The 17,032-nt window shown below is 44.9% G+C and overlaps 2 protein-coding genes across 2 annotated transcripts in view; one reads left to right on the forward strand and one right to left on the reverse strand.

Annotated features, from left to right (window-relative positions):
• cUnh17orf67 (chromosome Un C17orf67 homolog) overlaps positions 1–17,032 on the reverse strand; it is a 335,966-nt gene that overhangs the window by 137,849 nt on the left and 181,085 nt on the right. The window lies entirely within an intron of this gene.
• Positions 648–16,975, forward strand: LOC311010948 (axin-2-like). Its single transcript, XM_084005602.1, has 11 exons — positions 648–855; positions 1,729–2,666; positions 5,121–5,261; positions 7,968–8,070; positions 9,915–10,055; positions 10,648–11,069; positions 11,201–11,350; positions 11,450–11,683; positions 11,830–11,937; positions 12,472–12,597; positions 15,052–16,975. Exons 2-11 carry the CDS (start codon positions 1,840–1,842, stop codon positions 15,176–15,178), a joined length of 2,379 nt encoding a protein of 792 aa, XP_083861728.1. The 5' UTR covers positions 648–855; positions 1,729–1,839; the 3' UTR covers positions 15,179–16,975.

Below are 17,032 nucleotides of genomic sequence, written 5' to 3' on the forward strand. Positions count from 1 at the left end.
AACACTACCCGGGGAGAAGAAAAAGTCGAGGGGCAAGCGTACGTTTCTTTCCCCCTCTTTTTTTATATTCGCAGCTGCGTTTTCCCGGTGTGATAGGACATTTACAGGGCAGAGAACAACGCCGAAGCGGTTATAGGAACAGCCTGTTGTTTGGACTACTTTCACGTTTTTCCAAAAAAAAAGAAAAAGAAAAAAGGGAAGCTACTCGGGTACATGGATGGTAAGTTGTAGCAAAGCTGTTCCACAGGCCCCCTCTCTTGGCCGCTTTGATGTGCTGCTGCTGAGCTTTGAAGTTGAGAAATGCGGGCTATGTTTCTTGTTTGTGGGCGAGAAATACGGTGAGATAGATAAGAAGCTTATGTGTGTGTGTGTGTGTCTGTGTCTGTGTGTGTGTGTGTGTGTGTGTGTGTGTGTGTGTGTGTGCGCGCGCGCGCGTATTAATGTGTGTCTCAGATATAAAAAACGAGTATTTGTAGGATGCTGCGTCTTCTAGCTGGGAAAAAAGTGGGATGTATTCTTCAATCGGAGCACCCCCTCCTCCTCCTCCGCCTCCTCTTTTACCTCCTCCAGATTTTTGACACCCCCAGTGATCTACATAGGGACTGAGCCTGCCTACTCTGAGGTCAGTTGTTGAATGGGACAGGGTACATCAAACTACAGCGCTTGTTTTGCAGCGATAGGACACATGTGGCACGGCGCTGGCTTTAAATAGTCCGTCGTCCGCTTCTTCTTTTTTGTGTGCTGGATTAACAGATCGGAGAGTTGGGACTGTATTAGGATCTACTGTACATGGAGTAATATATCAACTTTTTAACGGGCTTTCTTTTTTACTCTGGGTGGACATGCTCAGCGATGGTATGTTGTTTTACGCATTATCCACTGGATGTTAGAGTCGGTTAATATCATGCTTGTCTGTTGAGACCGTGTGAATTATTATGTAGGATTTTGTACCACACCGTTCGCGTCGTTGCGTATCTTTTGAGGTAACGAGTCTCTTTAGATTTGGCGCTGAGGCTCCGATTAAAACGATTCACTGAATTAGTTTTTTTTTTTTTTTTTTACTCCAAATACATTGAGTCCTTGTGCCGCGTTGGTAGTTCAGACACGTTGCCGGGGCTATGGCTTTAATAATGTCCTGTAATAGCCTTCTTGGGGATATATTAAGGCGATTGATCGCTTACATTCACGCATGAGCGGCTGACTTTTCCCGTGGGGCTTTTTACCCCTCGTACATTACCGCGTTAAGGTGATTGTGTGCAAGATCAGATGCGTTTCCACTCGTCTAGATTTCTGGGATTGAGAGGACAAATGTGGTCTCCGAGTGTAAACGAGTTTGTGTGTGTGTGTGTGATGCAGACGGGGGTAGGGTACGGTCGTCCGAAACAGATTGGGAATTAATTGGAGTTGAAGCCTGTGACATGGACTCGTTAGGAAAACACGTGTAAGCCACAGTTGTGAGAATACGGTTTTGGTAAAGAGTGCGGTTGTGTGAGATGATTACTCTTGTAAAAAATGTTTTTGATGTGACAGATCAATGCACGTTGAGAATGTAGGCTGCAGTTGATCTCTCATTTAGATTATAAATAGATAAATGAAACGAAAAGAGCCTTTCATATTTCCTTTCTCTGTGAACCCGGGGAGGGTTTTTGAAAGGGACTGTTTACTTGATGTCTTTCTTTGAAGTTCAGCAGGATCTGGCTTTGATTAGATCAATACTTTGTGTTTCAGAGTGAAGAGGAGCTGAGAAGCTCCCCCGCTGCTTTTAGAGAGTGAGGAGGATTAGGCTGGAGCTCAGTGGAGGCACGACGGCACTCTCACACAGCAACCGGAGCTGGAGCCATGAGCAGGGCGCTTACGGAGCACATCAGCAGTAGCTTCCGAGAAGATGCTCCTCGTCCTCCGGTACCGGGGGAAGAGGGAGAGGCGTCATGCTACAACCCCAGCAGATCTGCCAAAATGAGAGCCCAGTGCAAGGTTAAAGATACCCCCGCCGTGCCTCCCGGCTCCACACCGCGGAGGAATGAGGATGGACTCGGGGAGCCAGAGGGCAGCGCATCCCCGGACTCGCCCCTAGTCCGGTGGACAAAGTCTCTGCATTTTCTCCTGGGTGACCAAGACGGCGCTCACCTCTTTAGGACCTTTTTGGAGCGGGAGAATTGCGTGGACACTTTGGACTTTTGGTTCGCCTGCAACGGCTTCAGGCAAATGGACTTAAAGGATACCAAAACGTTGCGAGTTGCCAAAGTTATTTTCAAGCGGTACATCGAGAACAACAGCATTGTCGCTAAGCAGCTGAAACCCGCCACCAAGACCTTTATAAGGGATAGTATTAAGAAACAACAAATAGACTCTGCCATGTTTGACCAGGCACAGACGGAAATTCAGTCCAACATGGAAGAGAATGCATACCAGATGTTTCTGACCTCTGACATATACCTCGAATACGTGCGCACGGGCTGCGAAAACGCAGCATACATGAACCACGGCAGTCTCGGCAGCCTCAAGCTGATGTGCGGATACCTTCCTCCTCTCATGGAAGAGGAGGAGTGGAGTTGTAATGACCTGAAAGCTAAGACGTTAGGGTCTGTGGTTGGACTGTCTGCGAAAACCCTGAGGGCTACTGCTACCATCCGGACAGCAGCTGAAGTACTGGAGAATAGTTGCAGGTAAGAGCACGGCTCACCTAGAGCATGCATGCCAGTGTTATTACTTCTTATTGTATACACATTTTTAAGTATCTCATTGCTCCTTGTGATAAGCATTCCTTCATTAGTTAAACAATGGTGGCTATGTAGCAGTTTTCACAAATTTGCTGAAGAGAGATAAAGGCACTTGATCAAAGAGTCTCAGAGGAGCATGCCTGTATATTTGTGCCCTCCTGCCTTGCAGTTAGTCAAAGGTTTGGAGGGGTGGAGGGGCGGGGTGGGTACAAAACATCAATGGATCTGAGCCTTCCTTTTAAGTAAATGGTGTCTTGCAGGCAGCCCTCTGCTGGCTTGCCCAAGTTTCCTGTGCTTTGAAACCCTTCCTCCGGTTCAGGCACAAATTCAGACACCAAGCCTCATGTCTGTTGCAGCTACATGACACAGTATGATGCTATTGCAAAGTAATGCTGTATTTCTCCTTTTTTTTCTGCTCCTAAGCCATATAGTTATTGTATAATGTCTCAAAATATCTATAACCCAAAGAAATGCCAAATGCAGAGTTATGAGTAACTTTATTAGCACTGTTGTCTTTTGCCAAGTGGAGATATTGTTCTCTTGGTCAGATATGAAAGCAGAAATGAAGGCAAGCATTTGGGCTTTTATCTTTAAAGCTTGTCCCACACATTGTCCAACAGCTGAAATCTTGTCAAGCCAAGAACATTTTCAAAAACTGGATTTTATGCATGAGCCTGCATCAAAGGGCACTTAAAAAGTGTTTTCTCTCAACTACTTTGTCCTCACATCTGGACGTAATTGTTACTTAGAGGTTGTCTTGATACTTGTTAGAAAAGTGCAATTTACAGATAATCCATACCTTCCTTCTCATTCAGCTTAACATTTAGTGAGGGTAGAAATAAAAAGACTGGCTACAGCATGAGTTATGCCAGTGTAAAAAAAAACAACTAATTGACTAAGTCTAATAACTCAACTTAAACGCTCTCTTGAGGATTTTATCCTTCATGTGAGCAGATGTCAGATAACATCATAGCACAGTTACTCATTTGCTTGCTTGGGCCCATGTTGAGTTAGGAACCAATAAGCACCCGGTTTGTTGACATGTGTGCATCTCTTGGTTTCCTGGTGTGATCTCCCGCATTCTTGTTTTTCACCAAAAGAAAATTGGGAGGGAGAGAGCCCCCTCTTTCTCGCTTCCGTCACCCGTCCCCCCCTCCTCACCATCTCTTTAGGTCAACCAATTTCCATCTCAAACATGTGGAACTAATTTTGCCAGTGGACAGATTTCTGTTTTTCCCCTTTTTTTGGAGAAACATCCAATATTCAACTCCAAAGTGATAGAAAAATACAACAACAAAACATCCTAAGCTCAGTTCCGCAGCTTCAACCACCAATCCCACTTTGACATAGATTGTGTGTGTGTGTGTGTGTGTGTGTGTGTGTGTGTGTGTGTGTGTGTGTGTCAGTGTTTTCCTTATTCTTTCTTTTCTATCCAGCACTTTTATCTCTCCTTTTTGAAAAAAAATCTGTCTGACAGAGACTAAGCATGCTTTCGAGAGAGACAGGGAGAGACAAGAGGAGGGGAAGGGGGAAAGACAGGAAGGGGGGGATCATGGAAGAAAGAAAAGAGATGGAGAAAGAGAGTGGGGGGCGCAGGGAGCCCAGCTGTGCTAAATACCTGACTCTTTGCGCGGACCTTCCAAAGGTCAGGTTTGTGCTTGGGGCCTACGGCTTTAGTCATGCTGGGGTTCTCCTCTCAGCACTCCCGGCAGAAGGCATTCTCATAAAGAAAGGGGCCCTCCTTCCCCCTTTCCCTCTCTCCCTCCCTCCCTAAAGCTCAAGTTCCCCCTTCCTCTTCATCCCTCCCTCTTCCTTGTCCACCCCCTTCACTACTGAAACAGGAATGCAACACAGCAGGAGAGAGTAGAAAGACACAGAGACTTTAGAAAGGAAAGCAGGGGAGAACGGGTAAAGGAGGGGGCCTAGACTGGATGAAGGAGAGAGAGAGAAGTGGGAGAGCATGGAGGAGAAAACACTCTTAAGGAAAGAGAGAGTGGAGTTTCAGAGTGGAAAAGTGCAAGAGTATGGGCCTGGCCCAAACAAAAGGGTGTGGAGATAGCAGAAGAGAAAATAAGAAGGGAAATACTGCCGTTCATTCACAGACAGAAAGGCTGCTCACTCCAGCCAGTCCAACCATCAGCCCTCAAACGCACATCCCCTGTATGTTAGGGAGGAGGGACATGAAAGAGAGTCAAAAGAAAAAGAGAACCCATGACTCCATCACTATTATTGTTGTCACATTCCTCTGGCCCCACAAGTCCCATGAAAGTGAGTCTGATTACAGAAACCTGAAGAAAATGTCTTAGAGTTTACAAAATATCTCCACTGTCTTTATTTCACACACAAAAAAAAACAACCTAGAGGGATATCACATTAAATAGTGTCAAACATTTTTTTCAGGTCCCACCGTCGAGGAGACCCTGCCAGCCCCTACTTTGTCAACTCCGGCTACATTTTTGCACCCGCCACCAGTGCCAATGACAGCGAGATCTCCAGTGATGCTACAACAGATGATTCCATGTCCATGACGGACAGTAGTGTGTAAGTCGTTTTAGTTTTTATTAACATCAAACAGTTCATTGGTCAGTTTCACTTCAACCCACATTACGTAGAAACTTCAAAAGACTGGTTTCCATTCAGTTGTCCTTGGCAAAAGCTTTGACTTTTTTTTGTCTCCGTCGTATCTAAGCGTGCCTGGACCAGAGTTCAGGCAACACCTTTCCAGGAAAAACTCTGGGGGTGTGAAGAAATGTATTCGTCCTTGTAGTCCAACAGACTCAATGGTTCTTGAGGCCTGGGGACCGCACTGTTGCAAAATAATGTTCCGTAATGTATTTTAATTATCCTCTATGATTGACTCCAGGTAATTCTATTAATGTGTAGTTGTTACCACGGCCTCAAGAGAGACAACTCTGGGAAAGTCATTATGTCTGAGGACCTTTTGAAGTTTATTCTGATGCGTTGCAGGCTGGAGAGAAGGGTGAAAAAAATGAGAACGTCTTGATGTGGGTGGGGGCGTTGCCTCATTTTCCTCAAAGTTGAAATGTATCCATCCCACCCACCCTTCTGCCACAACAGACTTGTTTTTTTCATATTATCTAATCGCTTTTTCCCTTTGAAGAGCTGGAAGAGAGGGGGAGGGAAATGGCCATTCGGGCCTCAAGACAAACTCATTGAAAAATGTTGGCACCAAATGAAAGGAGGCTTACTCACATGGTGGGTCGGTTTCCTGCCACTGGCCTCTGCGGCGTGCTGAGATCATGTGTCTATGAGGCTTTCACAGGGGTTACTCATTTCTAGACCTTGGGACAAGGCATGAGGAACTCCCCCTGGCCAGACGAGGGCACCCCCCAAAAAAAATCACCTCACCCACCCCAACCCTCCACGGCTTCTCTCCTCCACCCACCAGAGCCAATAGCATGAGTGGTTAGGCTCGAAGTGCAAGGGAGTGAGAAAATAAAGTGCATGGAGTATAAAGGGCTTAACTGAATCGCTTTCAGCCTATTGTTAGGTGAGGGGAGCTTAGGGGGATAAGAGGGTGGCTGGCTGCTTTGAAAATGACTTGCACAACTGAATAGGAGATCCCCATAAAGTAAGGGCCCATGAAACCATGAAAGAGCCCACGGCTGTTTTCTCTTCCCCAACCTGGACAAAGCACTCAGTCGTCACATGGTTCACCAGGGTGGAGGCAGTTTGGATTGATAGAAACCTACTTAGCGATAGGGAAGTTGCAAGCTTTGTATGGGAACGATGTTTTGCCACCAAGTTTGGGGTTCCTTTGGGCTGTTGAGTTTTACTTTTGAAGAGTTTCCTGTGTTTCTTCCTGCGCCTTGAGGGATGATGGCTTGTAGTCTCAAGGGCACAGTTTGTGAGGCATTGATTTTGGTAGTAGGCCCTCCTTACAAGAAGCTTGCTGCAGCGCGGGTAATATCAGAAGCTTGGCTCCATTATCTGATACTTTTTTGCCAATGTCACTCCAAAATGTGACTTGCAGAACTTGTTTAGTGCAATAAAGAAGAAAAAATAGATTCATTGTTGAACGGCGTCATGTGTCAAAGTCATATTATTTTAGTAGTTCTCACCAAGGTCTTTGACACAGAGATCTCCCATGTCCTTGTCCCCAGCGCTGATGTCTCTGTACCCCTAACTGATTTTAATTAAAAAAAATGCAGCTTCTTCCTCTCTCATTCGAGGGAACAATTTGATTAGTGTGTCCTTTTACAGTGGTTAAAAGGCACACTGCAAATTTGAATCTCATTTCCCAGATAAAGAACAAGAAGAGGAGGATTTGGGAAGGGGGGTAGAAGAAGGGGTGGGGTTTTTTTTCTCTTTTTGCTTATATCTTATTTATGGATTTACTTGGACGCTGGGGAATGCTGCTGCACCAACTTCAAACATTACCTTATCTTACAAACCAGCCTTTTGATGTTGCTGAGATCAGAGGCTCACAGCACAGCGCTTGCCAAACGAAGATGGCAGCGGGTGCATATGTGCATGAGTGTGAGATTTCAAAGAGGCAGCAGAAAAAGTAACGTTTGGGCTAGGTCAGACACTTCTGAGCAGCCAAAACGGCCAAGATAATTGGCCCAGCTTAAGTGGCAGCTGACTGGAAAAGCTAGCAGACACAGAATGAAAAATGGAGAATAAGATTCCCAGAATAAATCCTTAATTGTCTGGAGAATATTGGTATTCCTAGCTACATCTCTATTTTCATATTAATGTGTCAGAGCAATCAAACCTGCACACGCTTTAGCAGCGTTTGCTAGCCTGTTGTGGTTTCCGACTCTAACCAGCTTCCGAGTGTAGAGCTAATTCATCTGCTTTTTAAACAACCTCTGTCAGAGTTGACAACTACTGATGTAATCTTATCAGTAAGACTCTTCTTTTGAAGACCACAGTGGGATGTTTAGCATATCTCTACCATTGTCCCAGTGTGTTTTGTTATGTGTGTTTTTGTTGCCTTGGCTTCAAGGGTTCCATGGCCATTTCATTTAGCTGTAATGTGCCTAGTGGGTGGTTACTTGGTGTTGTATTGGTCACTTCAATGATGAACTGGGCTCTTTCTCTACAAAGATTGGCTAATAACGAGAATGCAACAACAGTTGCTGTGTAAGAATTGAGACCTGCATGATGAGTAAATGATGAAAACTAACCCGCACTAGATATATTGCAAATAAGAGTAATTTGAGTGGTGTTTGGCTGTATCGTTTACTAAATGTTAACATGTAATATCTTTGTTTTTTATAGAGATGGAATCCCTCCATATAAGCTGGGCACTAAGAAGCAACTCCAGCGAGAGATACACCGTAGTGTCAAGATCAATGGCCAGATAACACTACCCCACTTTCCTGTAAGTCCTACTTCCTTAAGTTCTACTTCCTGTCTCAGTGTTTCCTTTTTTGTAATCTGCTACGCTCAAACTTTTACACGCTGACAGACAACTGGGTCCTGATTCCCTCGAGGAGTTGTGCTTCATTTTATTTATTAATATTTTTTTCAGAGCTCGTGTTGTGATGGAATACTATATTTCATTCCCTGGCTCGTTTTCCTATAAAAGTCGGGGTAAATGAAAGGCAGGATTTGCATACCACTTCAATTCTTCTGCTGCTGTTTCAAGTCCCAACTCCCCCCACCCCTTTTCCAGTAGCTTCTGCGGGGCTGTAAATATAAACTTGTTTTGTCATCTTTGTATTCTATCTGGGTAACTGTAGTATGTCATAGCTTCATATGTTTTATGCATCACTGATAGCTGTGGTTATATTGCGGACAATAACAACAGTGTTGAGGGTAATGATTAATTCCAACATTAAGATTACTCTTTGAACTGGTCAAAGCTGCAGTTTACAGCCCTGCAGAAGAATAGGCAAATCACTATTCAATTCCACTCCCACCCTGATATCTGGTCCCATTAGAATTTGGGTCATATGGCCTATATTCTATGAATTCAGGATTGTGTTGACCTCTTGGAGTTGTTATGGGGAGGACTAAAGAACTGGGTTAGAACAGACTGACACTGGTTAGGAGGTGGGTCTGTTTGAGGCTAGAAAAGAAGTATGAAATTCTTTTGTCTCCATATCTAAAGACAGGTATGTGTATGTGAAAGAGTTGTGTGTTGTGTGCATGCAATTGACAATGTCTGTTCAGCCTTTTTTTCTCTCTTCCTCTCTGTCTTTCCTCACTCTCAATCTCTCTCTCTCTTTTCCTTTCCCACTTGCACTCCTTTAATGTCTCCCTCCTGATTTGGAGATGGCTCTGTCTCCCATGATGCACCAGCCCCAGGCAGCGGGGGCCCCGTGCAGGGCTGGCGCTCCTTTGCCAGCAGCTCTGCTTGCCTTTCTTCTTCTTCCCTTCATCGTTTCTACAAAGAGATGAGAGGAATAACAAAAAAAGAGTCAAAATCAAGAAAGCCAGTGTGCCAAATAACAAAAAAGTAAGAAAGGGAGAGAGAGAGAATCTGGTGCATCTAGTTAAAGAAAAGACAGGATAATGTGACTAGAGTACCTCTGAGCTGCCCTGCATGCAGCCGGGAAATAAATTACTACTTCCCCTCAGATCTTCCCAGTATTTGACTCCTCTATCCTCTCTCTCTGTTTTCGCTCCCTGTGTCTCACTCTCTTTCTGCCACCAATGCCACTTTGCTAACGCACATCTCAATCCTCTTCCTCTTTTTTCACGCTGTTAATTTTGTCCCCCTCTCCCTTTTTTCTTCCCCTCTCCTCACTCTCTCTTCTCTGTCGATATCTGGCTTTTATTCGGAGATTTAAAGCTGCGTGTCCCTCCCACCCCTAGTGTGCGTTTGATGTTTGACAAGGGGCCTTTGAAGTTTGCTGACTTCAGAGGCAGCCTAGCTGATGGCTTGGTTGGGCTACAGAGGGTGCAGGCAGGGGGCCTCCCCTCCGAGCGAGACCAACTGCTACACCGCCATCACTACCCCCTTCTCCCCCCGTCACCCAGCAGTCTGGCACTGCCAAGGGCACTGGCATGAGAAGATCTGGGGAGGGATGGGCGGCAGAGTAGGTTCAGGTTAGCTTGAGGGCAAGGGCATCTGGATTAGGCCTTTTGGAATAGTAGCAGGCTTTTTTGGAACAAAATAGGATGGTAGCTTAATGCAACATATTGCACCTGTCAAAAACACTACACAGTTACATGCACACACACTAATGTGTCCTACCCCCTGTGTTGTTTACCCTGCAGAGGACACATCGGCTGCCTAAGGAGATGACCCCTGTGGAGCCCTCAACATTTGCTGCCCAGCTCATATCCCGGCTGGAGAAGCTAAAGCGAGAACAGGACACCATGAGTTCATTGGAGGAGAGGCTGCAGCAGATTCAGGAGGTACGGATGAGCACAATCTGACACTTCCACCAACATAAAGAATGGCTGCCACCTGGAATGTCTAACTTGTACCCAAGTTAACTCGGGACAATGGTTTCATATTGCAGTACAAAGGCCTTTAAGTCTGCATTAGTATGTCGAATAACAGAGAAAAGACCAAGGGATTTGAAATTCTGTCTTGGTTTAGCAACTCCTTCCCTTTTTCTCTCTGTCCTCCAATTCTTCATCCGAAAGGGAACTTTCAAACTTGTGTTTCTAGACACACTTGAAGCTCCTTCAAATAGTTAGCACTTAGCTACTCTCCAGTGGCACGTTTGCTGAGTATGTGTAGTGCCAGTCTCTTTGTGAAACACAGGCACACTCTGCATTATAGATGAAGCGCACCCAAAGCCTGTTAGCGAAGATAACAGTGTGGCAAAAGGGAAACTCAAATCAAGTTATCCAGGCGTTTACTCTCACTGACTTCAGAGGACGATAGATATAAGTTGTTGTAAGTTGAGACATTAATTCCTGTGCTTGCTGCCTTTCCTATATGTGCATGAATGTTTTCTCAATTGCCTTAACAGTCTTATTTTTCTCTTTGCCTGTCTAGGAGGAGGAAAGGGAGGAGACCGGTGACCTCACCAGCGCCACCTCCCTCCATCATCCTCTGCTCCCATCTGGCAGCCAAGGCGAGGAAGACCCACAGGCTATCCTGGACGAGCACCTATCCCGTGTCCTGAAGACACCTGGTTGCCAGTCACCAGGTGTGGTTCGGCACTCTCCGCGCTCACGCTCCCCAGATCAGACGGATGCTATGGTGTCCTCTGGCCACGGGCCCTTCTTTGGTGCTTATCCTGGGGCCCCCAAGGTTCTCATGACAGGCAGGCAGTCCACAAAGCACATCCACCACCATTACATTCACCATCACCACGCTGGCCTCAAGACCAAGGAGCAGATTGAGGCCGAGGCGGCTCAACGCGTGCAGTGCCTCTGCCCTCCAGGGGGCGCCAATTATTCCGACTTCTCCCCTGCGTGAGTGTAACTTCTAAGCTCTGCTGACTAGTCAGTCAGCATTGTAAATAACTCCTTCCTACCTTAGATTTATTCAATTTTCCTAGTGGTTAAGCTGTTCTTTCCTAACTTCCTGCTCCTTCTTTCTGCAGTCGCTGCAGCACTTTGTCCAAAAGGCCAATCAAGGCCACCGATGAGGACGTGTCTTCACCACGTCTTCCCCTAGATGCCACCGACCGCTCTCAGAATGTTTGGCAGTGGATCCTAGAAAGTGAGAGACAGGGCAAGCACAAGCCACACAGGTAAGTCGGGTGAAGAATCATCACAACCTAATTTGTTCCACACAACACTAGTTCCCAGCTCAGTTTGCTAATTCTTTTTTTTTTTTTTTATCTTATCAGCACTCAAGGCCTAAAGAAGTCCAACCCGCTTGACACCAAGACTCTGCCCGGTCGGACTCACACCTCTTGGGGGGGAGGCGGCATCGGCAGTGGGGCTCACCTGCGTGGCCACCATCCGGGTCACCCATTTATCCAGGACCCGGCCATGCCACCCCTGCCCCCACCCAACACCCTGGCACAGCTAGAGGAGGCCTGCCGCAGACTAGAAGAGGTCTCTAAGCCACCGAAACAAAGGTAGACAATAAACCAAAACTGTCAATCATGCATATTCCTGTGTTCCACATGTCATTGACAACATAGAGAATACACTGTTTTGTTGTCCAATGGTTTCCCTTCATATTGATGTGATTATTGATTGTGATTGTCTGTGATTTTAACAGGCATTCAACAGGAGCCAGCAGCCTTCAGAAAGACAGGAGCCATCAGACAGCAGCCGCCTTCCCCACTGCAGGCAGCCCGCTAGCCAGCCCAGGACTCCAAGCAGACGAGTAAGGGTCCTTCCTTTAGAACCTCAAACCAGCTCATTTCTTCTTAATGTCTTTCTCAATTCCCTTCTAGCTTTGTAGTTTTCCAGATTACATTTCTCATACACTTAGACACTTTTTTGAGTGTTCCCTCTCTCTCCAAGCTTGTGTCTTCACCCCCTTCCTCACAGAGTTTCTTGCTCTCCCCTTCAAAGAGAGATGTTGTGAGTCAGCATAGCTATGTCTTTGAACTCCTCTTCTCTCGCTTTTTAATCATTTAAGATTAAACATGCTTTAATACGGAATCCTAACTACCCACCCGTCTCCCAACACACACACACTCACTATTAGAACCCAACAAAGACTTGTTAAGTAGGCTCTGCTAACTCACATTTATCAGCTACATTCATGTATTTATTTTTTGAATGTGTTGGGTGTTTGATGCTAAGCTACAGCCACCTGACTACCCCCTTAAAATTCTTTTGTCTATATTCAACAATCTGACTTCTTCTCCTACAATGCAGCTGTTTAAAACCAGTTTTCATTTTACATTTTCAGATCTAAGGAGCTCGTGGTCACCTACTTCTTCTGTGGTGAGGAGATTCCTTATCGCAGCATGTTGAAGACCCACTGCCTCACCCTGGGACACTTCAAGGAACAGCTTAGCAAGAAAGGCAACTACCGGTAATTATGAACCACCAACAACTGCACACAAATCGCAGTTCACTTGCATATACATGTTTATTCACACCTATTTGTAGGGGGTTGGTGCAGTAGCAGGGTTGGTTATCTCTGTGAATGTATGTGCATTTGTTATTGTACTTGTATATGCTCACAGTGTGAAATACTGGCACCCGATAGTTGAAAAGAAACTGGGCTGATCCACTGTATTCAGAGCTTACAGAAGGGGGAGGAGAGGGGTTCTGGGGCGAATTTTTTTTCTCCCACATCTGGTACTGATTTCCATGGTAAGGCAGCCTTAATAAATACGGCTTTGAAGACTGGGCCATTTTATTTTGTGCTCAAAGACCATTGCGAAGCCTTCAAATTCCTCCTCCACATTATTGCATCAGGCATTAAAATCAAATGCCGCAAGAACCTTCTTATGTTAATGACTGATTGCAGTTAACGCTGCAAAAAAAAAAATACCTCCTATCAGTGTCAGAGAATGAGGGGAAATTCCTAAACAATTTAAAGACTTCTAAAGTCATTTGAAATATCATATGACATTTAAATCAGGAAGTCCAGGCTTGCTTTATCAAGTAAATGGACTAGTTTGTATGCCCCTGAAAAGACACAAAGCCTGCATGCCAATGACATCAACATTAAGTTACAGCCACATCTGCTTGTTAGAAAAGAGAGAAGGCCTGCAAACAACCCATTGCACCGCTGCTATCCCATAACTCTTCAGCGAGCAAATTTTCGAAGGGGGAGGTGGGGATGAAGCGTCTGGCTTCGATGGCAGCAGAATGTGTGGAGTTGGTTAATTTGGACATGGCAGCGGTACAGTGGAGAACAGTACGCCGCAGCTCTGCCAGACGATATTGGTGCCAGATGTTGCAAAGAGAGAAAAATCCTGCCACATAAAACATGTTCCAATACTAGGACTCCTTCTGTCACTCTCTGTCTCACTCTCTAAAACAAGTGATGACTTTGAACTATTTGAGTGAAAATGTAGCCTTTTCTTCTGAAAAAGAAAATCCAGCCAATTAAACTGATATGGGTAATGCATTTGTTTGGTTTCTGCTAATGAAGAAAATAAGGCTAAATCCATCCCAGCCAAGCTTCAACAACAGAGGGAAGCTTTACTGATATGCTATATCATTAAACAAAGCCATCACCCCTCTGTCCCATACCGGCACACTGTGGTCCTCCTTTGTGTGTTATTACAATTAACATGGCAAATTAAACTGTATGTGTAACTTTTTGTACGCCCCTCCTTACATGTGTTGTTTGAATGACTCTAAGCTGAGCGATTGCTCGTAAAACAGCTTTTTTATTCTCCCCTTTTTATTCTTTTTTTTTTTTTTTTGTATTCTGAACGCAGGCACACATGGGCAAAATGAGGCATTTTTCCATTACAAAGCTTATCATTAAATCCCCTCCTGCTGATCTTTTACTGGGTTGAAAGTAGAGAGGAGAAATCATTAGGAGCTCCAGGAGACTTCACAGTCACTGAGACCAAGCTAACCCTGGGAGTTATCTCTGCTTGAGAGAAGAAGAAGAGTGGGCTAGCTAGGTGACCTGTGACCTCCTGGAGACTGTCTGAGCAGTCGCCCCCTCCCCCCCTCCCAGGGTAAAGCCCCTCAGGCTCGGCCCACATCCAACCTATCACACCCACTCACAGACCCAGGGAAGGCCTGAGCTCCGCTTTCCCCCCGCTTTCTTCCCTTCCCACTCCCTCTTTTTTCTTCTGTTCTCCACTGGTGATCGGAAAGCTGCCCAAGTGTCTGTCTGTGGTGGCAAGTATGTGTGTTAGAGAGAAACGTCGGGCATGTGGAAGTAGCGGAGTATATTCTTGCAGTCACAGGCAGACTCTCAGGCACCTGAAATGCCAACCAGTGTGACAGAAAGGCCCTTCATTTGACAGCCAGCCCAATTAGAAGCCATGGAGACACAGAAAAGGAGGAGGGTCCTTAAGACAGCTTCTCATTAACCCTTCAACTTTATTAAAACCTTGTCGGACAGATAGGCATTGCAGAACGGCCAGCAGTGGATGAGGAGACAAGCTCACATGGATGAACACACACAAACGGGCTGGATTTATCACAGGGACTGTTTAAAAGGCGGGTTCAGCTCTGTTTGTGCAGCAGTGTGATGTGGAGTCAGGCTCTGCCTTTGAAATGTGTTGGGATGGCATTGAAGGCGATGACTAAGTTGTTTTGAGCAGGATCCATTTCTGGCTCTCAGAGTGTGTGTTTGTGTTTGATTTGGACTGAAGGGAGTTGTTCGCGAGCATGTATATGGAAGTACTGGTGTAGGTGCCTCAAAGCATGATCAAAACACGATGAAGTGTATTAGATGCAACCCTGCTGCCACTCCGTCAGTTTAAGCTTGAGTTCAATTGATGTTTTTTTTCTGCATACGCCTACCTACGCTCGACATTATCACTGACCACTCTTCGTTTTTCCTCCTCAGGTACTACTTCAAGAAAGCCAGTGATGAGTTCGAGTGTGGTGCCGTGTTCGAGGAGGTGTGGGAGGATGCCACCGTGTTGCCCATGTATGAGGGCAAGGTCTTGGGCAAGGTGGAGCGGATGGACTAAAAGCCACTTTGTTACCAACCAACCAACCAACCAACCAAGCCCTTCCCCACCCAACCAAAAGCTAAACTGTCCCTAAACAAATTGAGCAAGAGACTCTTTGTAATTAACAAAAAATACTCTGGACTCCTGTTTTTTTTCTATTTCTTAATATTAAGCTAAACAGAGTTAATATATCCAGCACAAGAGGAGTGATTGAAGGAAGACGAGCCAATGAAGTATGCCGAACCCAGAGGAGGTGCCACCCCTCCCTGACTTTATCAACCAATCAGCCTTAGAAACACAAGGGAATGACACGAGAGACTATAAAAGACCAATTCAAGGATGATGATGATGGTGATGATGATGATGATTGGAGGCCAATGGGGGGAGACCCCGCCTCTTCTTGAATATAACCACTGAAGATGAATACGACTGTTTTGTTGTGATGTGATGAGGGACTGATAGAGCGTTCACGCCGGCCTCCCGGGCCAAGTGCAACGGACCAGCAGGCGCTGAAGACATAGTTCCACCAACCTGCTCTTAATGTTACACTCCAACATCGTTACAAAAACGTCTGTACATGTGCATATACATACATGCATATATGTATATATACATGTATCATATATATAGATGCTTTTTGTCATGAGTTGAAAGTTTTTAAGTATTTATTGAAAAAAAAAAGAAAAAAACAACAACCCACTCTTTTCCCCATTCTTCCTGCCTAAGTCTTCTTAAAAACCTGTCCTCCCCCTCCTTATTTCCAGCCAATGGGCAAGCTGCTTTGAATGTTGGGAGAATACTGTGGTGATATTGTTTAGTGTTTGTTTTTGTACGTTTTTACTTTACACAAAGGATGTGACACTAGCCTAGCACCTCCCATAGCCTTGTAGCCCTGTCTGATCGAAACTACCAACCTTAGCAGTGGTCTTGTCAAAGGCACGCTCCTTCCTATATTCTAATGGTCAATCCCAGTCTTATATGCTGCTGATAGTTTCTATTGTTAAGTTTGTCACACTAGTATTTCCTCTCCCTCATTCTCTTTTTTTCTCAGTCCGGCAAAAGAGCTCAATCTTTTATGTTGTGCCTTTGTTTGTAAACCAGGCATTGCACGGGGGGAGGGGGTGAAAACAGTTGCAGATACACACAGAGAGGAGACCTGGAGCACAAGCTGTAACATCTAATAATGGCAGTGTTTACAGCCGGCACACCAAAATAACTTCTGCTAACAAGAACAAGTTTGGGTCACTGAGAACGACTTCTTGAGGAAGTCAGCTAGTGTGTCAAAAACACAAAAAAAGAAAAGAGATAAAATAGTGAAGATTGAAGAATTATGGCTCCAATATCCTTTGAATGTTGTTACTGTAACATCGTGTATAGCAGAGTTCCTGTATACATTGTAATTATGCATTCTGAAAGTATGGATACTGACACATGTGATGCACACATAGAGTACATATACACACACACACAGTACACCCACAGTATCGCTGGTGTTTTATGAGTACAGCACCTGTGCCTACATGGATGCCATACCATGTGCTACCCTGTTTCAGGGTTTTAATATATATCCCTTGGTTTTCAGAAGGGTTTTATGTTCAAAAGATATTTTTATGCTTTTAATAATATCCTGTAATCATGTTTTTTGTTTTGTTTTGTTTTTACACCACAGCCTTTTTTTTGTTTTGTTTCATTCTATCTAAACTGTAAATTATACATTATATAAAGAGTTTCATTTAAAGATTTACATGGACCTATAATTATTGTAATTATTGAGAGATGTAGCCTTTATTAAAGTTTTATATTTTTCAAATGAAATCTGTTGTACCTGGTTCTGCTTCTTCCATGCTTGTTGCAGATTGGCTGCAGGTTATC

Source organism: Eutrigla gurnardus (genome assembly GCF_963514095.1).
Source record: "Eutrigla gurnardus genome assembly, chromosome: 3".
Classification (NCBI taxonomy): Eukaryota; Metazoa; Chordata; class Actinopteri; order Perciformes; family Triglidae; genus Eutrigla; species Eutrigla gurnardus.